Source organism: Podarcis vaucheri (genome assembly GCF_965113315.1).
Source record: "Podarcis vaucheri genome assembly, chromosome: 8".
Classification (NCBI taxonomy): Eukaryota; Metazoa; Chordata; class Lepidosauria; order Squamata; family Lacertidae; genus Podarcis; species Podarcis vaucheri.
In genome coordinates, this window is record NC_138766.1 from 72,386,893 (window position 1) to 72,404,635 (window position 17,743).

At 38.5% G+C, this 17,743-nt stretch overlaps 1 protein-coding gene across 24 annotated transcripts in view; it reads left to right on the forward strand.

The window, feature by feature from the left end:
- RIMS2 (regulating synaptic membrane exocytosis 2) overlaps nucleotides 1–17,743 on the forward strand; it is a 372,071-nt gene that overhangs the window by 237,875 nt on the left and 116,453 nt on the right. For 4 of the 24 annotated variants that reach the window (XM_082235402.1, XM_082235413.1, XM_082235420.1 and 1 more), the window contains 6 exons: nucleotides 2,074–2,139; nucleotides 3,816–3,923; nucleotides 9,821–9,892; nucleotides 12,179–12,241; nucleotides 15,181–15,255; nucleotides 16,992–17,069. The exons of 16 other annotated variants lie outside the window; for them this stretch is intronic. In XM_082235402.1, the coding sequence (XP_082091528.1) occupies nucleotides 2,074–2,139; nucleotides 3,816–3,923; nucleotides 9,821–9,892; nucleotides 12,179–12,241; nucleotides 15,181–15,255; nucleotides 16,992–17,069 (462 nt within the window). The remainder of the gene's footprint in view (nucleotides 1–2,073; nucleotides 2,140–3,815; nucleotides 3,924–9,820; nucleotides 9,893–12,178; nucleotides 12,242–15,180; nucleotides 15,256–16,991; nucleotides 17,070–17,743) is intronic. 4 more of the 24 variants (XM_082235422.1, XM_082235414.1, XM_082235415.1 and 1 more) reach the window with 2 other exon arrangements.

The following is a 17,743-nucleotide window of genomic DNA, read 5'->3' on the forward strand; positions in this document are numbered from 1 at the left end:
GTATTCACTCATAAATCCGTTTCATCTCATTTCCATAATAATCTATGAATATATTTTTAAATACACACCAAAAAATTCACAAATTAAATATTTGATTTTTATTTTAGAATTACATTTCTAAATGTATTTTCTCCTGACATACCTACTGCTAAATGCATATTTTCCTAATGCATATTTCTAAATGTATTTTGATATGTTTTGGAGCCTAGAACCACAATGGAATATTTGAGAAGTATAAAATCTGAAGGCTAACTAAGTACTGATCTAGACATTAGTCCAAGAGGTGCTGATCAGATGAGTTCATATCAGAATTTGCAAATACCGGATTCATCAAGGTTCCTTGTGATACTTCAGATCTTGACCGTTGGGTTTAATTACTTCTAGAAAGGTTGAGGGTAGGAAAATGCTTATGCCCCACCTACTAGGGAGTGCCATTTACAGCCTGATGTGGTGGGGTTTGGGGAACTGTTGGTGACAGGATTTCCCATGTGACTGGGAAGCGCTTTGTGTACCTTCCAGCCATGCAGGAGGTTGAGAGATGATCGAGACTAGGGAAGCCGACCAGCATTCAGCCTGGCTCCCTGAGGGGGCAGAGCTTCAGGAATGGACCTGACTAGAGACTGCCCACTGTCAGGTACATTCCTGGAGCATATAAGAGAAAATATTATCAGCTCTTCTTTATTTGGTTATCAGCCAGTTTAACGTCCCACCCTCTTCTCTGTACTTCAACACTTGCCTTCTTGCATAGCAGTCATCACAACTTGAGCCCTCACTCTGGGAATGTCCTCTTTCTTCTGCCTAAACTTGCTTAATTCCAGGAATTTGATGCCCCCTATCTATATGAACTGTGGGCTGATTAGGTAAAAGGTAAAGATAAAGGACCTGGATGGTTAAGTCCAGTCAAAGGCGACTATGGAGTTGTGGCACTCAGTGGCGTAGCGTGGGTTGTCAGCACCCGGGGCAAGACAAGTAATTTGCGCCCCCTAACCCGTGGGTTTTAGTAGGGGCAGAGAGCTGCGAGTGTGAGCACGCCCCCCCAGATGTTGCGCCCGGTGCGGCCGGCCCCCCCTGCACCCCCCACGCTACGCCACTGGTGGCACTCATCTCACTTTCAGGCTGAGGGAGCAGGTGTTTGTCCACAGATAGTTTTCTGGGCCATGTGGCCAGCATGACTAAACCGCTACTGGTGCACAGAGGACCGTGATGAGTGCCAGAGTGCACGGAAATGCCGTTTACATTCCCACCATGGTGGTACCTATTTATCTACTTGCACTGGCGTGCTTTCAAACTGCTAGGTTGGCAGGAGCTGGAACAGAGCAACGGGAGCTCACCCCGTCGCAGGGATTTGAACTGCCAACCTTCCAATCAGCAAGCCTAAGAGGTTCAGTACATAGAATTAAGCTCCCCCATATTTCTAGGGTTTACAGATGTCAAATGCTTGCACTGGGGCAATAGAGGAAGATTATCACAGTGCAGCATAGCAAAGTTATAAATTGTTCCTCTAGGTGATAAAAATACAGTGGTGCCTCGCAAGACGAAAATAATCCGTTCTGTGATTCTCTTCGTCTAGTGGTTTTTTTGTTTTGCGAAGCAAGCCCATTGACGGATTAGAGGATTAGCGCTATTAGCGCTATTAGTGGCTTTTAGCGGCTTATCAGCTTATCGGATCAGCTGATAAGCGGCTTAGCGGCTTAGAAAAAGGGGGGGAGGGGAAAAACCCGCAGGAACTCGCAAGACATTTTCGTCTTGCGAAGCAAGCCCATAGGAGATTCGTTTTGCGAAGCACCTCCAAAACGGAAAACTCTTTCGTCTAGCAAGTTTTCCATCTTGCGAGGCATTCGTCTTGCGGGGCACCACTGTACCATTAACATTTCCTTCAGAGTTTTTCGGTATTCTTTGCATTTTTTCCATGCTTTTGTCATGTTTATAGAATTATACTGATTAGAGACTATGATTTTGTAGCTGCTGTGTTGTCATGTCGTTTGTCCTTCAGTTTCCTTTTTAGGATGTGTGTTCATCAGTCTTCATTTCATTGTCTTACATTTTCATTTTTTGTTTCTGCTATGCTTTCAGTCCTTATGTCAGTCTGCCTTGGTCTCAACACACTCAGTCCATTGACTACCATCATAGAAATGCCAGGTATCTGTTTTCCTGTGTGTGTGCCTCTGTGTGTATAAATGCATGTCCCTGCTTGCACCTATATTTTTACTTCACTCTGTTCAGGTCACTGAAGGGTATTGTAGGATTGCTTTATAGGCAAATATTTAGAAGATTAGTAGGTGTTATTTTTAAAGACTGAAAACATTCAGCTGTTTGTTTGCCTAACCATACTCTACTTGATAACACCCGCTTCCTGTTATTGGCATACATGAAATAGCAGTTGATTTATGAGGTTTTGTCTTTGAACTTCCAAATGTTAGAGTCAGGTCATTGATCATTCCGGAAAAGGTATATGGGTCACACCCACACCATATATTTAAGTGTATTTTAAGTGAATTTTGTGGATGTGACCCATATACCTTTAAAGCACATGGCTACCCCCAAACGAATTCACAGAGCTACAGTTCCCGGTACCTTTAACAAACTACAGTTTCTAGGATTCTTTGGCTGAAGCCACGTGCTTTAAATGTGTGTAGTTTCTAGACCTATATATAACATTTCAAAAAGTCACTATCCCAGGCAGTGTTGACAACATTCAAGTAGGTTAATTTCCATAATGAAAGAATAAATGATGTTACGTGAAGGACAAGTATTAAAGCTGGTGTAGTGTGTTATCTAAACGGGTGAGCTGTGACCCAGGGAAGACCTAGTTGCTGGTGTAGTGTGTTATCTAAACGGGTGAGCTGTGACCCAGGGAAGACCTAGTTGGAATCTCATCTGAGCTATGAACTCTGTTGGTAGCTTTACATGCACATCTGTCTCTTCGCTCCAGTGCTTCCAGCTGTAGTTTGGGGCTAATAATGCTACCCACCTTACATAATAATTGTAAGGATTATTGCAATATGGTACATGTGAAGTCCTTTCAGCTCTCAAAACTACAGTACTATATAAATGTTGTGTACTGTTATTGCTGTTGTTATTATTATTATTCTTAATTATTGTTATTCCAGAGACTGGGATGCAAGCAGAGTGCCTCATGAACTGCATGTTTTTGTAGCTTTGACATATGGTTTTCACTGTCAGCCTCTGACAGTAATGAACACTTCTTAGAAAGGAATAGAAGTCTTTCAGACTCGGGTCATGCAGTTATTGTCTCTAAATAGGTGGTAATGCTGTTTGTATCTTGTGGATGTAGCAGCAGGTACAAATTTATATCTCCCTGGAGTGGGATAGTTGTGTGAATGAGAGAACATTACATCAAGGTCAGCACTGAAAGTGGCTTTGGACGTTACTGAAGAAGCGTCATCAATAAATGCAGTTACTACCTACGGTAATTCTGCATTTGGATGGCAGTGCTTCTTGTAATATTTGAAGGTGAACTTATGCAGAGGAACTTGGGCAACCTACCACTTCTGCATTTTGCCTGTGTGAATTTTGATTGGACTATCACCAAAGTCACTTGTGTGTCACTTCTGGAACTGTTCTGAGTTTCTCTTATTCTTAGATTTACAATCTAAAACCATGATAGTGCTTTATCACTTTGAGAATGCTTTGCATTAACCATAAACATTTATACATTAGCATGCTTTATATGTACATCTGAATTGGTCTTTTTCCCCCTTTCTTTGTCATTTGCTTCTCTGTGTTTACCTTTGTGTCTCATTTGTGTACATGTCTTAACTGTAGCTTCATGTTCATCCCTTATGTTTTGGCAGCAAGGATCACTCAATGTATCCTATCTTTTGCGAAGATGCAGTCAGATTACTTCGATCCCGTACGATGTGCCGTACCTATTCTGAGGGTGCTTACTATGAATTTGAGAGGTATAATTGGTGTGGCATGTTTGTTTAGTCTCCCACATCATTCATAAGCAAACAGTACTCTGATGTTCAGTAATCTGCAATTTAAGTTTTAAATGGTACATTGGAAGAAAGAAGAAAAGGCACTAAATGCAGGAGTAAAAGGAGAGGTCTCCCCAAAGGTGCGCAAAATACATTATATAACTCATGATGTGTTGGATATTAAAACTCTTTCTCTGAGGTGACTCTAAAAACAAAATCCACATGCCACCCATTAACAATTCATTAATAAAAATCATATTCAAAGATAAATGTATCATAAAAATGAACATACCCAACTGGATGCATAACAAGACTCACTAAACAGGGATATTATTTTATGACCTTTAGATTAGTGAAGATAATCTGATCAAAGGTTTCCTTTGCTTTATAGACTGTGTCACTGCTCTCTTTAATTTTATCATGAATTTTTGTTTGTAAATTTAAAATATTATCATCTGCATTGCTCCTAGAATTACTTTATTCTTAGAGAGCAGAAATTTTCTTTTTTATATTGGTATCAATCATTAATTTGGCCAAATAAATAAATAAAAATATAGAAGCCGATTTCCCCCCTTTTGCACAAATCACAGGCATTGCTGTATCATACCAACCTAATTTTACATAAATGGCATCCAGAAAAAAGGATATTGCTGTGATGTTGTGTGTAAACCATGGCGTTTGTTGAATTCCACAGCTTAAAGGGACTAATTAGGACTCTTTCATGTTGTGCCTTTTTTTCACCCCCTGGCTATATCAGTTGCATAATTTCAAGGTTCGTTATGTCTTGTGGCACTCTTGTGTTATGAGCATCTTTTTCTTGTCAGAACCAAACTACATTTCATAGCTACATATAAATCCTCCTATTCTTAATTTAGAGCTCTGTCTTCAGACTACCATGTCAGTCACTCTATATAGCTACACCAATTTTAGGGTTAAAAATGTAAACATGGTTCTTTCGTTTTTTCATTTCTTGGTTCTTTAGCTTTTTTGTATTTATAGTGGTACCTTGGTTCCCAAACTTAATCCGTTCTGGAAATCTGTTCCAAAACCAAAATGTTCTAAAACCAAGGCGTGCTTTCCCATAGAAAGTAATGCAAAATTGATTAATCCATTCCTGACTTTAAAAAACAACCCCTAAAACAGCAATTTAACATGAATTTTACTATCTAACGAGACCATTGATCCATAAAATGAAAGCAATAATCAATATACTGTACTATAAAATAAATAAGACAGTACTGTAGATGATAAAAATTATTATTTTTTCTTACATGCACTGATGATAGTCATTGTTTGGATGGGGTTTTTAAATCATTTTCTGCAGTCACACAATCAATCAATCAGTAGCTGAACAGGGTTCCACACAGTCACAAAAGCAAGTCACAAAAATGAAGTCACAAGCCACAGTCCCAAATCGAAGTCACAAGCCACAGTCACAGGTCAATCCCATAAAATTAAGAACAAGTCACAGTAAAAAAACACCAGAAAAGCCATACAAACAAAAATGCAAAAAAACAGCAAAAACAAAAGCTTCAAATATCACCTCTGTGTTGCGTGGGTGCCCAGAACTCAGCAGCCGATGAGCTCAACAGGAAGCCTCTGATTAGCGGCGGGGGGGACTCCATTTACAAATGAAACACACTTGACAAGAAGTGGAACATGTTCAGCTTCCAAGGCAAAGTTCACAAACCGGAACACCTTCTGGGTTTGCAGCGTTCTGCTTCCAAGTTGTTCATATAAACTAAGCTGTTCTTAAACCAAGGTACCACTGTACTTAAGTATATATCCATGTATACATTACTCCAAAAGAGGAAATTCCCAGATCAAAAATAACAAATTTAAGTAACTGTTAGGTTCTCTTTAGGTTCTCTGTCATGTGTTATTGCAACACCCACTGAATTCCCCTTTTACTGCCATGATACAGGCCTTATACATTACTATGAGGTGTTGTAAGCGAGAAATAAAATTAACATTTCTCTGTGTTTTTTTATCTTCACAATCAATTGCTCATAATGACTACGAGCGATCCTCAGATTATTTTTTTGAGTTTTGGGGTACAACATAAAATGCAAGGGCAAGGTTACCTTGCTGTATGTGCACTGCCTTGCCTTAAAATTTACAAAATGGACCAGGGCAATTAGATAATCAAAACTTAAAACTGTCCAGGGGGCAAAAGTACTGGCACATTCAGAGATGCCCTATCTGAAAACTTCAGTTCTATCCCCATTATTGAATTCCCTGGGAGTCATGGTAGCTGAGAGGCTATGATGGAGATGGATCCTGATCCTCAGATAGATGAAATCTTGAAAAGGATCATATAAGACTTCCCTAAATGATGTGGCTCTGAAGACAACTTCCAAAATCCCTCAGTAAAAGAGGTTGTGGAAACTGCCAGTATTATATCCAGCAGAATTAATTCCTGAAAGAAAATATTTGATACCATTTAGGTTTCACTTAGAGAGCTGGATAAAAGTAGACTGCTAAACTGCTTTCAAATCCATTGAAACAAATACCTGGACATTAAGGATGTGCCTTGGATACCTGGGCCCAGTATTGTTATCCTTTCCTCTATCTCAGAAGGGAAGAACAAGAGTTGTTTTTTAGCAAAGATCAGGCTCCATGGAATCTTCTTTCCAGTAACAAAGGGATTCCAGAGATAGCTTAAATATTTCCCCCCCAAAAAATGTGCCCACCTTGTAAAGCAGATTGCTTTTTACAGAACATCCCTGGTAGGTAAGAGTGATGGAATGTAGTGGTTGCAGATGATTTACGTTTCAGTACACCCTTGCATTCTGCATACTTCAGCAGTGGCATTTGCATTGGAGGTCCTGCTGGTTGTTTAGTGACTCAGGAACTAACTACTGCCAAACCAGTCTTGAGCATTCCACATCCAGAAAATTGAAGATAATTTATCAGTTTTAGGAAGATGGATGTTGTTTTGTGGTCACATAATTACCATATTGTTGACAATTTGCTAGGCAGAAAAACGAAAAAAATGAGCAAACTCCTCACAGCTCAGCTCAATAAATCAAGACAATGCAAGATCAAACAGTGGTTCTGCTTTAAGTTTGTTTTCTAATTAGGCTTATGCAAACCAATTCCCCAAGTTTGACTGTAATAGCTAACTATGGTTTCTTAAAAAGTGAAAACAGAAAATTTATATCTCTTTGTGACCACAAAAGTGGGGGAAGAAAGAGTACGCAAGCTTGAGGCTCACCATAGCTTGTTAAGATAGAAGGACAGCAGCATCTGAATGGGACTATGATCATTCAATAACTTTTCACTATCTCCTAATCTTTCCTGGCATATGGTTAGATCACTCAGGGCAGATATGGGGCTTGTGCCGTTTGGTTCCTTTGATTTTCTAATGGAACTTCAAGTTAAGTATTACATTACCTAGAGTACAGGGTTGTTGTCAAAAACATTAGATGCATGTTTTATATGACTTTCCCCCCTCCTTAACATCTACCGTAGTTCTCTGTTATGGCCTCTGTATAGTTCCACAGATGGGATCTGTAGCTCTGCAGGCCGTTCATTGAGGATTTGGCATCTGTGGCACTCAAACTACTGTGATAAATGTTTGAAGATGTGAGAATAAGGTAGCCCAGACCAAGCAGCTCAGATATCCATGCCACCATTGGATCTGAAGGTCTCAGATCTGATAAACCAACAAGAAGAATTACCGTTTCATTGTGAGATTTGGCTGATTCAGGCTTCATATACATGACAGTGTATATGCAGCTGCAGACATATGGGGGGAGGTTTATAGAGTATAAACATCTACTAGCCAGGTTGTCTCTTCCCAAAGATGCATCAACTTGCATACAGCAACAAGGAGGGAGCAGAGGTGACACTGGGCACTTCAGATATCCAGCAGTGCCTATTTTGCCACTAAAAATAGGACTACATGGGGAAATGATGCTACAGTGGTGCCTCGCAAGACGAAATTAATTGGTTCTGCGAGTTTTTTCGTGTAGCGAATTTTTCGTCTTGCGAAGCACGGTGTCGGAAAAGTTTTGGAAAAGCTTCAAAAATCACCAAAAACCTCAAAAAAGGCTACCACACCGCATTCTATGAGTTGCTCCTCAAAGTCAAGTCGCAACTGTATTAACAGTGTTAAGAAAAAGGAAACAAACTTGCAAGACGTTTTCGTCTTGCGAAGCAAGCCCATAGGGAAATTCGTCTTGCGAAGCAGCTCAAAAACCGCAAAACCCTTTCGTCTAGCGAGTTTTTCGTCTTGCGAGGCCTTCGTCTTGCGGGGCACCACTGTATTCACATCAATTTTTGCTGGAGATAAGCCCCTCTGACCATTGAAGGGCCTCCCCACCGCCAGTGGAAATTGATGCAAATAGCATGTTTTTCTGCTGGGGATGTAGTCCCCATTCCTATGGGAATAGATGCTTTACCAGGAATCTGAAAGACCCATGGCTTTTCCAACATGATAGGTAAGCTCAACATTGATCAAGGGCTCAACATTGTGTTGGACCATTTGATTCTTACCATTGGGTGCATTAATTATGCAAAACAATTTCTGCTCATTCTACCCCTACCTGCTTATTTCTAAGCAGACCTCTCTACAAACAGCTAAGCATACAGAGGATTTGAACATATTTTGACCTGGCAGAAAAATGCATTAGTTGACAATTTGGGAAGGAGCACCTTACTCTCTAAAAAGTCTAGAAGTTTCTATGAACTGGCTTATCCAGATGGAAATCCTATATGAATGAATTTACAGGCAGCTACTCAGAGAACAGCAGTTACGGGTAAATGTAACTCTGTTTTGTACTTACGCCAAGTCCTGATTTCATTATGGCATGTGTTTCCCTGCTCCATATAATTGTCTGCACTACATGCAAGCATGTACATGTGACATTGTGTGTCCGCGTTGCGGTGGGCACCCACAATCCCAAGGGTGAGTTGGCACCCTGTCTTGAAGCTTCACCCTGCTACTGTCATTGCTATCCATGCCAGCCACACAACCCGCAAGCCACATACCCATCAGTCCCCCTTGTGTGGAATAGCCCTATGCATGTACATTGTTATGCACATGGGGCCCTTTAACATGGTCACTAACACACAAATTGCCAATGGAAGGGCAAGGCTAGTCAATGCAACCCCCTCACAGGTGCTTTCAACTATGGCCGTGCCAAAAGCTGTCAAAAGTTTCCCAAAAATATTATCCCCTGAAAAAAACAGGGACAAGCTTTCTGCCTTTCAGAGGGAATTTATCTGGATTTTTTTTTCCAGTGGCGGGCAGGGAGGTTTGCAGCTTACAAAGTGGCTGCAGCATGAAGATCTCTCTGCATTCTGCCACCATCCATGTTTCCTGGAATGTTTTGAGAGTGACATCTTGTTGCATTGCATCACTCCCAAGGTTACATTTAAATCCTCAGGCACATTACATGGTTAAGTAATGTAAGTAGCAGCACCTCTCCATGAAATTTTTTTTGGGGGGATTTCTTCTCTCTTCACCTCCCTCCGAAAAATGTCAGAGGTGGTTTCATTTCACACTCATCTGCAAATGGTAGAAAAATGAATATTAGACTCAGTTATACTTTGAACCTTTGAGGAAGTTGTCATGTGAGCTTTATTAAAGACATCAGAATATATGATAATTTAAATTAGATTAAAATTTAAATTAGATGAAACAGAGGAGAAGAGGAAATTGCTGTTTTCAGCACAGTACTTGTTCTTTTTATTGTACATTTCCCCCTTTAGGTATTTTTGATGTTTGCTAGACTGCCTCATGCAGCAGGAAAAGGGTTGGATGAACATTACATAATGGTCATTATCTTTTGTGATAAAGCAAGAAAAAGCATAGAGCACCTAAGGCAATTCAAAAATGTCTGAAATATCTTTGCTGTTTATTTTATGTTCAGGAGGAATAGAAAGGAGGGAAGAGTGCCTATAACATATTATGATGACACTGATATTTCCCCTACTCCTGAAAGGTATTTTGATTCATATAGTAGATGTAGATAAGAATCTGTATTAAAGCATTTTCTGAGCACCCCTGCTGTAGAATTTTGAAATAGCTAAGAATTGTGATACTTGTGTTCTTTGTGCAATATATTATTCCAAGTGATCTGTTATAAAAGGCTTGAACTAGCAGTGAGTAGTTTAGTATTGCATGAGCCGCACAGTACTTTTTCACCTAGAAGATATTTACTGGTAGAATGTGTGCACTGCAGCCAATTTCTTCTTAACACTGTTACTTTTCTCTTATGCCCATACCTTTCCCCCCCACAAGTAACAATGTCACAAATCTCTGGGGGTTTTTCTGGATATCCCTACTAAGCATCTTCTTATTTGCAGGGGGTGGAGATATGTAGGCATTTTGGGAATCAATCCAAAGCTCTGTGCTTCTGCATTGCATGCATAGCTGCAAAAGTGAGATTTTGCAGAAACAGGAGATAACAGTGACCTCTGCATAGGGGTGATCTATGCGTACACTGGAGTTAAGTATGTGTAGTGATGCTACCAGTCTGTGAAACTTCTCTTTAAACATAGGCTTCTCCCAGTCTAAGACTTAATCGGTGCTGCACAAGTACTGTGAAAGGGCACTGATGGTCAGCTGGCTGTTCAGCCAATTCCAGGATAGTTGGTTGGATTGACAGGAGGCGGATGAGCTGCTTATTATTCCTTGAAGGTTACCTCCAACCATGCCTGTTCTAATATTTGTATCAGTTTGGTTGATGAGAGCTTATGGGTAGTTGAGACTAATGCACTAATATTAGAAACAGGTCACTTTCTCAGCTGCCTGCTAAGTAGTTTTTGCAAGCCTTGATAGTCTTAGCCACTGCTAAAGATGCTAAGGATGTTCCCCCACCCCAGTAGCATATATTGCTACCTGTATATGGATGCTGTTTCACTGTTGTGAGAGAATTCTGTATCTGTACATTTGAGTAATTATTATATGATTTGGCTAATTGCATAATAGTAGCATTATTCTGATTTTTTGCTGTTATTATTAAACATCACACCTTATGCAATTCCTGAACCAAAATAAATATTTCCCTACACCCAAAGTGCTTATGATCATGGACATGGTAAAAAAAAAAAGGCGGGGGTTTATTTCTGAATACTTTTGAGGATTTCTCCTATTATCTGCTAACATAAAAGTACATACACATACACACACACACACACACACACACACACACACACACATTTAAAGATCCATTATATCTTGTTTTAAATTCATTCTTGAATTTTATTTTCATGAAAGCACATGGTTCTGATTTTATAAGTCAACCTACTTATTTCTGTAAAAGTAATATGCCATTGGTAGACATAGCAAAGCACATCTATTGTCATATCTTTTCATTGCTTTATTTCCATATTTTCCCCATCTTATGAAAATTTTACAATTTTGAGTAAGTCGTTTGGTTGCTGCCATGCTGCATAAGTTACACTGATGAACATAACTTGGTTAGGTCCATTAATTTCACTGGGCCTATTGTGAATATAACTTAGTTGAATATGACCCCAAAAATTCCACTATATTTTATAAAACGCACTATTCTTGCAAACAGTATTCACATAATGTTATATATTTTTAATTGCCCCAGTTGAAATATTTGTTACTCACAATGTGTGTATGGTTAGGCTAAAGAATACACATTATTATGCCATCAGTAAATGCAATGTATTATTATGTGTTTCATGGATATATGCAAAGCATTTATACACTACTGTTGCTGCCAGCACATCTGTATGTACCCCATAGTTACATGTGGCATACAAACCAGGATTGGCCATGGCTTCCGTCTACATGCATAGAAGTTGGCAGAATAATTTGCTGCCCCATAGAGTATGAAGTGGCTCTCAGTTTCACAGCACTATCATGCCAGTGATACAGATATATGGTCTGGTGCATATATTTAAGATTGGAATGGCTGTTTGGTCATACATATTTTAACTGTAAAAAGAAAAAGGGTTCTTTGACTATATTCCATAAAACACAAGTCTTATCAAAACAATATAACACAGAAAACCAACAAACAAACCATAGACTGAATATTAGAAGATAATAGGTCAAATGGGCTGACAGTGATTCAGTGTACCAGTATGTTAAGGGGGAACATACATATACATCCATTCATTGAAAGAGATATACAGAAAACATTGGAAATAATTGCCAGATTAGTCAGTCAAAAATATGTTTTCATGAAAAGTTTTGATATGTAAATAGCTTCATCTTTATAACATGTCTTTATTTTAACTGCATTGCAAAGGTATTACAATGGTGCAAGTTCATGGGCAGATCATGTAGTCAATGGTTCAGCTGAAAACTATGGGTAAGTAAAGAGTGCAGTGTTACACTTCTATGATTAAAGACATGTACTCATAATTTAAATGTAGTGTTATTTTATTAATGGGTTTCACACCTGATTAAGTGTCATTTTTTTCACTAGACCTAAGAGGGTTAGGTTTTAATATGACATGTCCATTTTCTTCTTCTTTCCATGTTGCATCACACGCATAGTTTGTTTAATTGTATGTAGATCTTTCTCAAAGAACAACAGTTACAGGTAAGCAAACCTGTTTTCTTTGAGCAGGTTTCCATACACAAGCATATGTACACGTTGTGTCCCTGTATCTGAACCTCTTTTGTAGAGTATGTTCTGTTCATTTTTAATCCAAAATTACCTGTGCACTGACACTACATTTAAATTAATAAGGCACATTGTATCCCTTATTTCCAGAGTTAGTTTCAACCTCATCATGGGAAGAGAGAGAATAGCAAATATGCTTCAAATATTTATATGAATCTGGGTTTTTAATTGGAAAAAGTTTCATAGAAGACAGATGACACAGTTTGGAGGCAGTGAAAATGATGAAGCAGCATAGTAGGAGCTCTTCAGGTGAAACACTGTCCATCTCCAGTTACGTGTGTTGATTGTAGTGTCAGCTGATAGTGGTCAATCAACAGCAGAAAACTTTGGAATGTTCTGATTAACAGCAGTCTGTTGGAAACCCAAATGACTCTGCTCTGTATGATAAAGGCTCTCATACCAAGAAGGAAGTTGTGAATTGTGAACAGCCTTTTGTTGCAATTTATGTTGTAGTGGTGCTATAATTTACCTTTCCTCCCTGGTGTTTTTTTTTTTTTTTTTTGCATTTTTTCATTATTGGTAAACTTCTGAATAGTTCCAAACTTTATGCCACTCATTTATAGGCCACCAAAAGCTTATATAGTAGCCCATTTCTGTGTTTCAGTAGAGAGAAAAATGAATAAAGGATCTGCACACTAACATGTCGACAGTCCACTCTGGCAGGTGTTTGCAAACTGCTCCACCAAAAAAAAATTAAAAAATTCAAGAGAAGTTAAGATCCTTTTTAAATTTTGTTCTGCCAGACAAATTTGCCATGCAGATATATTGCTCGGGGAACAGGAAAATTGAAGAAGCAATAGATATTGTTTAGTGGGTCTCGTTTCATGCATCCCTAGATGGTGTGAACAGCATTTGATGCAGCTAGAATAACTGGATATTTTTGAGTTTTTTGTTGTAGTTTCTTTTCATGGCACTTGGCTACATCATTTTCTTTCCAAATATTATGATACATACCTTAACGCTGAAACCAGCTTTGTTCAATGTGATATATGAGGTGTTAGGGGAATGGGAATACCACTGGTGGGGACACATCGTGCTCCTTCTGTGGTAGTTTGTCCACCTTTGGCCCCTACCCTGCACTTGCCTGTGGCTCATAGAAACTGTCAGCATAAGACAGTGAATGGTTTCAGCTGGCCAGCCAAACCAGGTGAGAGTAACAAATGGGTCTCTAATCTTTGATGAGTTAGGAGCTTCCTTTGCACGCAAAGACAGGCTCTGGCAGATTGAGCGGATGAGACCAATAGTGGTTCCAACCGTCAGGAAGAGTTTCTGCACATGCGGTAGAGGGAAGTGAGCAGTAGATGGGGCTCATCAACCTGGGAAGGTAGCCCATCTAGGAGAAGTAAAACTCTGTTCCTAAATCCCTGCTGCCTTGCGGAATATCTTCAGGAGAAGAAGAGGCTAAGGAGTGAACGCTGCACAGAAAATCCAGAGCGGAGCTCCTAAGACAGTTGGTTGGTGCCTTGTATGCCGCCTCCTGGCAACTCCCGCAGCCAAGCTGGCGCCAAACATATTGCATCAGTGAGGCCGAGAGAGGGGTCTTGTTGTCTGGGCAGCCCAGCACCTTCATACACACTGCCCAAGCTTACAACCCAGTGAGGTTCATTATTGGGCCTATAAGTTATTTTATACTTTACTTAACTGGCAGTAGCAGGTGAATGAGAAATAAGAAAAATTAAAGATATTTGGGAAGAAATAGGACTGTCTTTTACTACTTGTGTTGAGACTAGAGCATTCTGTAATAGATGATTTAAAAAAAGTCAAAATTCTACATATCATATAGCATATAAAATGTACAGAAACAGTGCAGAGGTAGGATACTAGGAAAGAAAAGAATCATATTCTCTGCCTTACATAGAGGCTGGATGCATAAATCTGTTCATTTTTAATTTCTGACTTTGCTTATAGGCAGCCTTGAAGCAAATGGTGGAAAATTTGTTAAAACTAATCTAGGAAACACTTTATGTATTTTTAAAACACTCCTAAAATTAAACCACATTTTTCCTGCCTATTTAATTAGCTGTTTGGATTTAACATAGTTTATGTTGGAGTTTTAACTTCAAGGGAAGAAAATATGGAGAAAATACTTCTTATAGCTTTTAGAAATACTTTTGAAATTAGGAATTTTCACAAATAGCTTGCTGTGATAGATATTTTGGAAAAACTATTTACTAATATCATAGACTTTTGGGATATACTGCTTAGAAGCCATCACAAGTACATAATGGTGAAAATGAAATCTTATGCAGACAGATTCACTTTTTCTGGTTTGCCATAGCATACATTCGTCATATATGGTCTCTTTAAGACATTATTTTATTATCTCAATTCTATATTCAGTATATCTGAGCATACTTTTGCTAATATTACATATATGATGGCTTAATTTTATAATGTTAGTACATAGGAATTTTATGATTATATTATGCACTATTAGTGACTGTGGTCCGCTTTAAAATGAAATCTCAGTTACTCAGTATGTAATTCTTTTAAAATTGCTTTGTTGATAGCTTAATACTGGTGTTTTACCTTGGTTAAAAAATAGAAATATGAGTTGTTTGTGTGTAGCAGTGGTTAAAGATGGTGTGCTAACAAAGGATATTGTGTCTGTGACCAAACAGCAAATTTCCAATAGCTAGTAGAAGAATAGCATGTCCAAGGATTGAGATCCAACAGCCTTCCACAGATACGGACAGGTACTTCCAGTAAAAAGTAGCTAGAATAGCCTTGCACTTGTTACTCTTAGGTATTTGTTTGTTTGTATTCCTGTTGCAGTGCAATCAGTGTCTCTAGAAGTAGAGGAAGCCTTAAATGGTCATTAAAATGCACCATTTTCATGCTGCATTTTTGTGTTTTCATTTCTTTGTCACTGACACATTCATTGCTTTAAGTGGCTTCATTGTTTTAGCCCTGGCTGCTGCCATTACTTGTCATGTACCATGGACAGAAAACCAAATACTGTGTCTAACAAAGCAGATAGCACCTGGCCTAGGAAGCAATGAATTGTCTGTGCTCATGCATCATCATGTTTCCTAATTTGCTCATTGTAGCAATATATATAATTTTAAAACTTTCTATGTTAACGGAGTTCCCTTAATTATACATAACTTTGATGTGCAAGATTCATTTTCTACTTATTTTTAAAAGTTATGTGAATCTAATCAGCTTAGGATGTACATAAAGATTTTGTTTAGACAAGATTATTGCAGTGTGACACAAATAGATCGTTTTAGCTTGTCAGGTTAGATCTTAACTAATGTAATTTAAGTTCTAGTTCTGATATGTCTGGTGGATTTGTAAATTCCAAGTTCATGATGACATTTGGCCTAGTAAAACTATGCAGAATCTACCTGCTGGGTTAAGAAACCCAGCTCTAGTCAGTGTACAGGGAAATAATGTACCGGTACTTGGATCTCTCACAAGTTGACAAAAAAATAGAGTGAGGGTTCTTTCCAGTAAAGATTGATGTTGAAGTAATTATTGTTCAAATAGTGGGATGGCAAACACTTGTCTGTAATGCAAAAAGAGTTTGAAAACATATTGGGTATTACTTTTCATTGTGATTGCAATCTACTTTTATTTTTACATAGCTTTCAGCAATTAAAGAAAGAAATACTAGTTGTGTGACTGAATATCATTAGAATGACTTAAAATTAATCACATGTGCTTGAAAAGCTTAACATGTGACAAGGCAAGGATGTTCCACTGAAAGGTATAAAGAGTTTTATAATTCAGAGAGCTATTCAAGAGCTATAGGTTGGATATTGAACTAGTGTGAAGTGTATTGATTGATAATGTACCCATAAATGACTCAGGAAAAGTTGGCTGCATTAGAGAACATAGAATCTATATCTTCACAGATCCTTTTATGAATCCTGCCCTCAAGAGCATTATCTCTTTCATATATGGAGTACCTTAGTAAAATGTGTCTTTAAAAAGGTCTCGCTCTTCTTAGACCATCACTTTTAGTGTCCTGTAGATGGAAAAAGAAAGCCTTTGGCTGTGGGGGGGTCTTCTTGCATTACCTTTCCAGTGTTGGAGCTGCTGCAGTGGAATTGCTTTTGGTGCCATGAGAATGACACCAGAAGTCCCAGAATACACAAGAGGAGACTTCATAAGAGCTCCTCCTGGAAACTGCGCTGATGTGTAAAGGAACCACAAATTCTCTCCTTTGGTCTTGGGGCTTCTGACATTGTCTTCTTGATACAAGAAGGGAGAAATTGCAGAAACTCCCACACTGTGGTGGTAAAATGACAAGCGGCCCTTAAGTAAATTTTACATAAAAGATTTTTTAAGGGGAAACCTCCCCCCCCTCCATCAAGACCTGTAGTTATAGACTTGACACTTCATTGCTTCCCCGTAAATATACACCTCTCTGTTAAATGCAGCATTAGCTAAGGTGACCTTTTTTTGTTTATCCTTGACATTAAAGAAGTGAAACAGTGGATGTATTGGCAGATCAAGCTTCCTGTTCAGAAAGTGAATATATAGATCCAGAAGAAAACATGAGGTAATCTTTGTGAGTTTGTCTGAGGCCAGCTGTGATACTTCCCTGATAGTTAGTATCTCCTGCTGATCATGTGTTCCAGTGTACAGTATCTGCTTGTTACGTGCTTTAGATTAAGGCTATTGGAGGATGGTATTATTCTGAACCTGTCTGTGGGGCATTTATTTAGTACCTCATTGAAAGCCTACAACCCTAAAAAATGGTTTTGTGTGATCACATTTCTGAATTAACTTTATTTGAAAACTTTTTGTTTGAAAACCTTTTAGGTATTCTTTCATTATGCTGATATACTAACCATTTGATGTGATCTATATTTTCCCCTCAGAAGTGCAACTAGTATTCCTGCATAGGTCATATTCAGTAGCAGATAATTTTCATCTGCTTTAAAAAAGAGGAAAAAAACAGCAACTTTCCTTGAATAAAGTTAAGCCTATTGGTTGACACCAGCATCTTTTGAACGGAAAACATTATTAATGAAAATATCAAGATCCTGAAGTCTTTTACTCATATTTAGTTATCCTTATCAAGTGTACTGACGTTAATGACAACCTTACTGACTGAGAGTGCAAGTTATGACCTTACTTTTAAAAATATTAACTTGGCTTTCTATTTTTAGTCAAGCCAATGGTTTTTATTCTTAATTCAGAGAGTCTTCACAAAACAGTAAATGACTCATT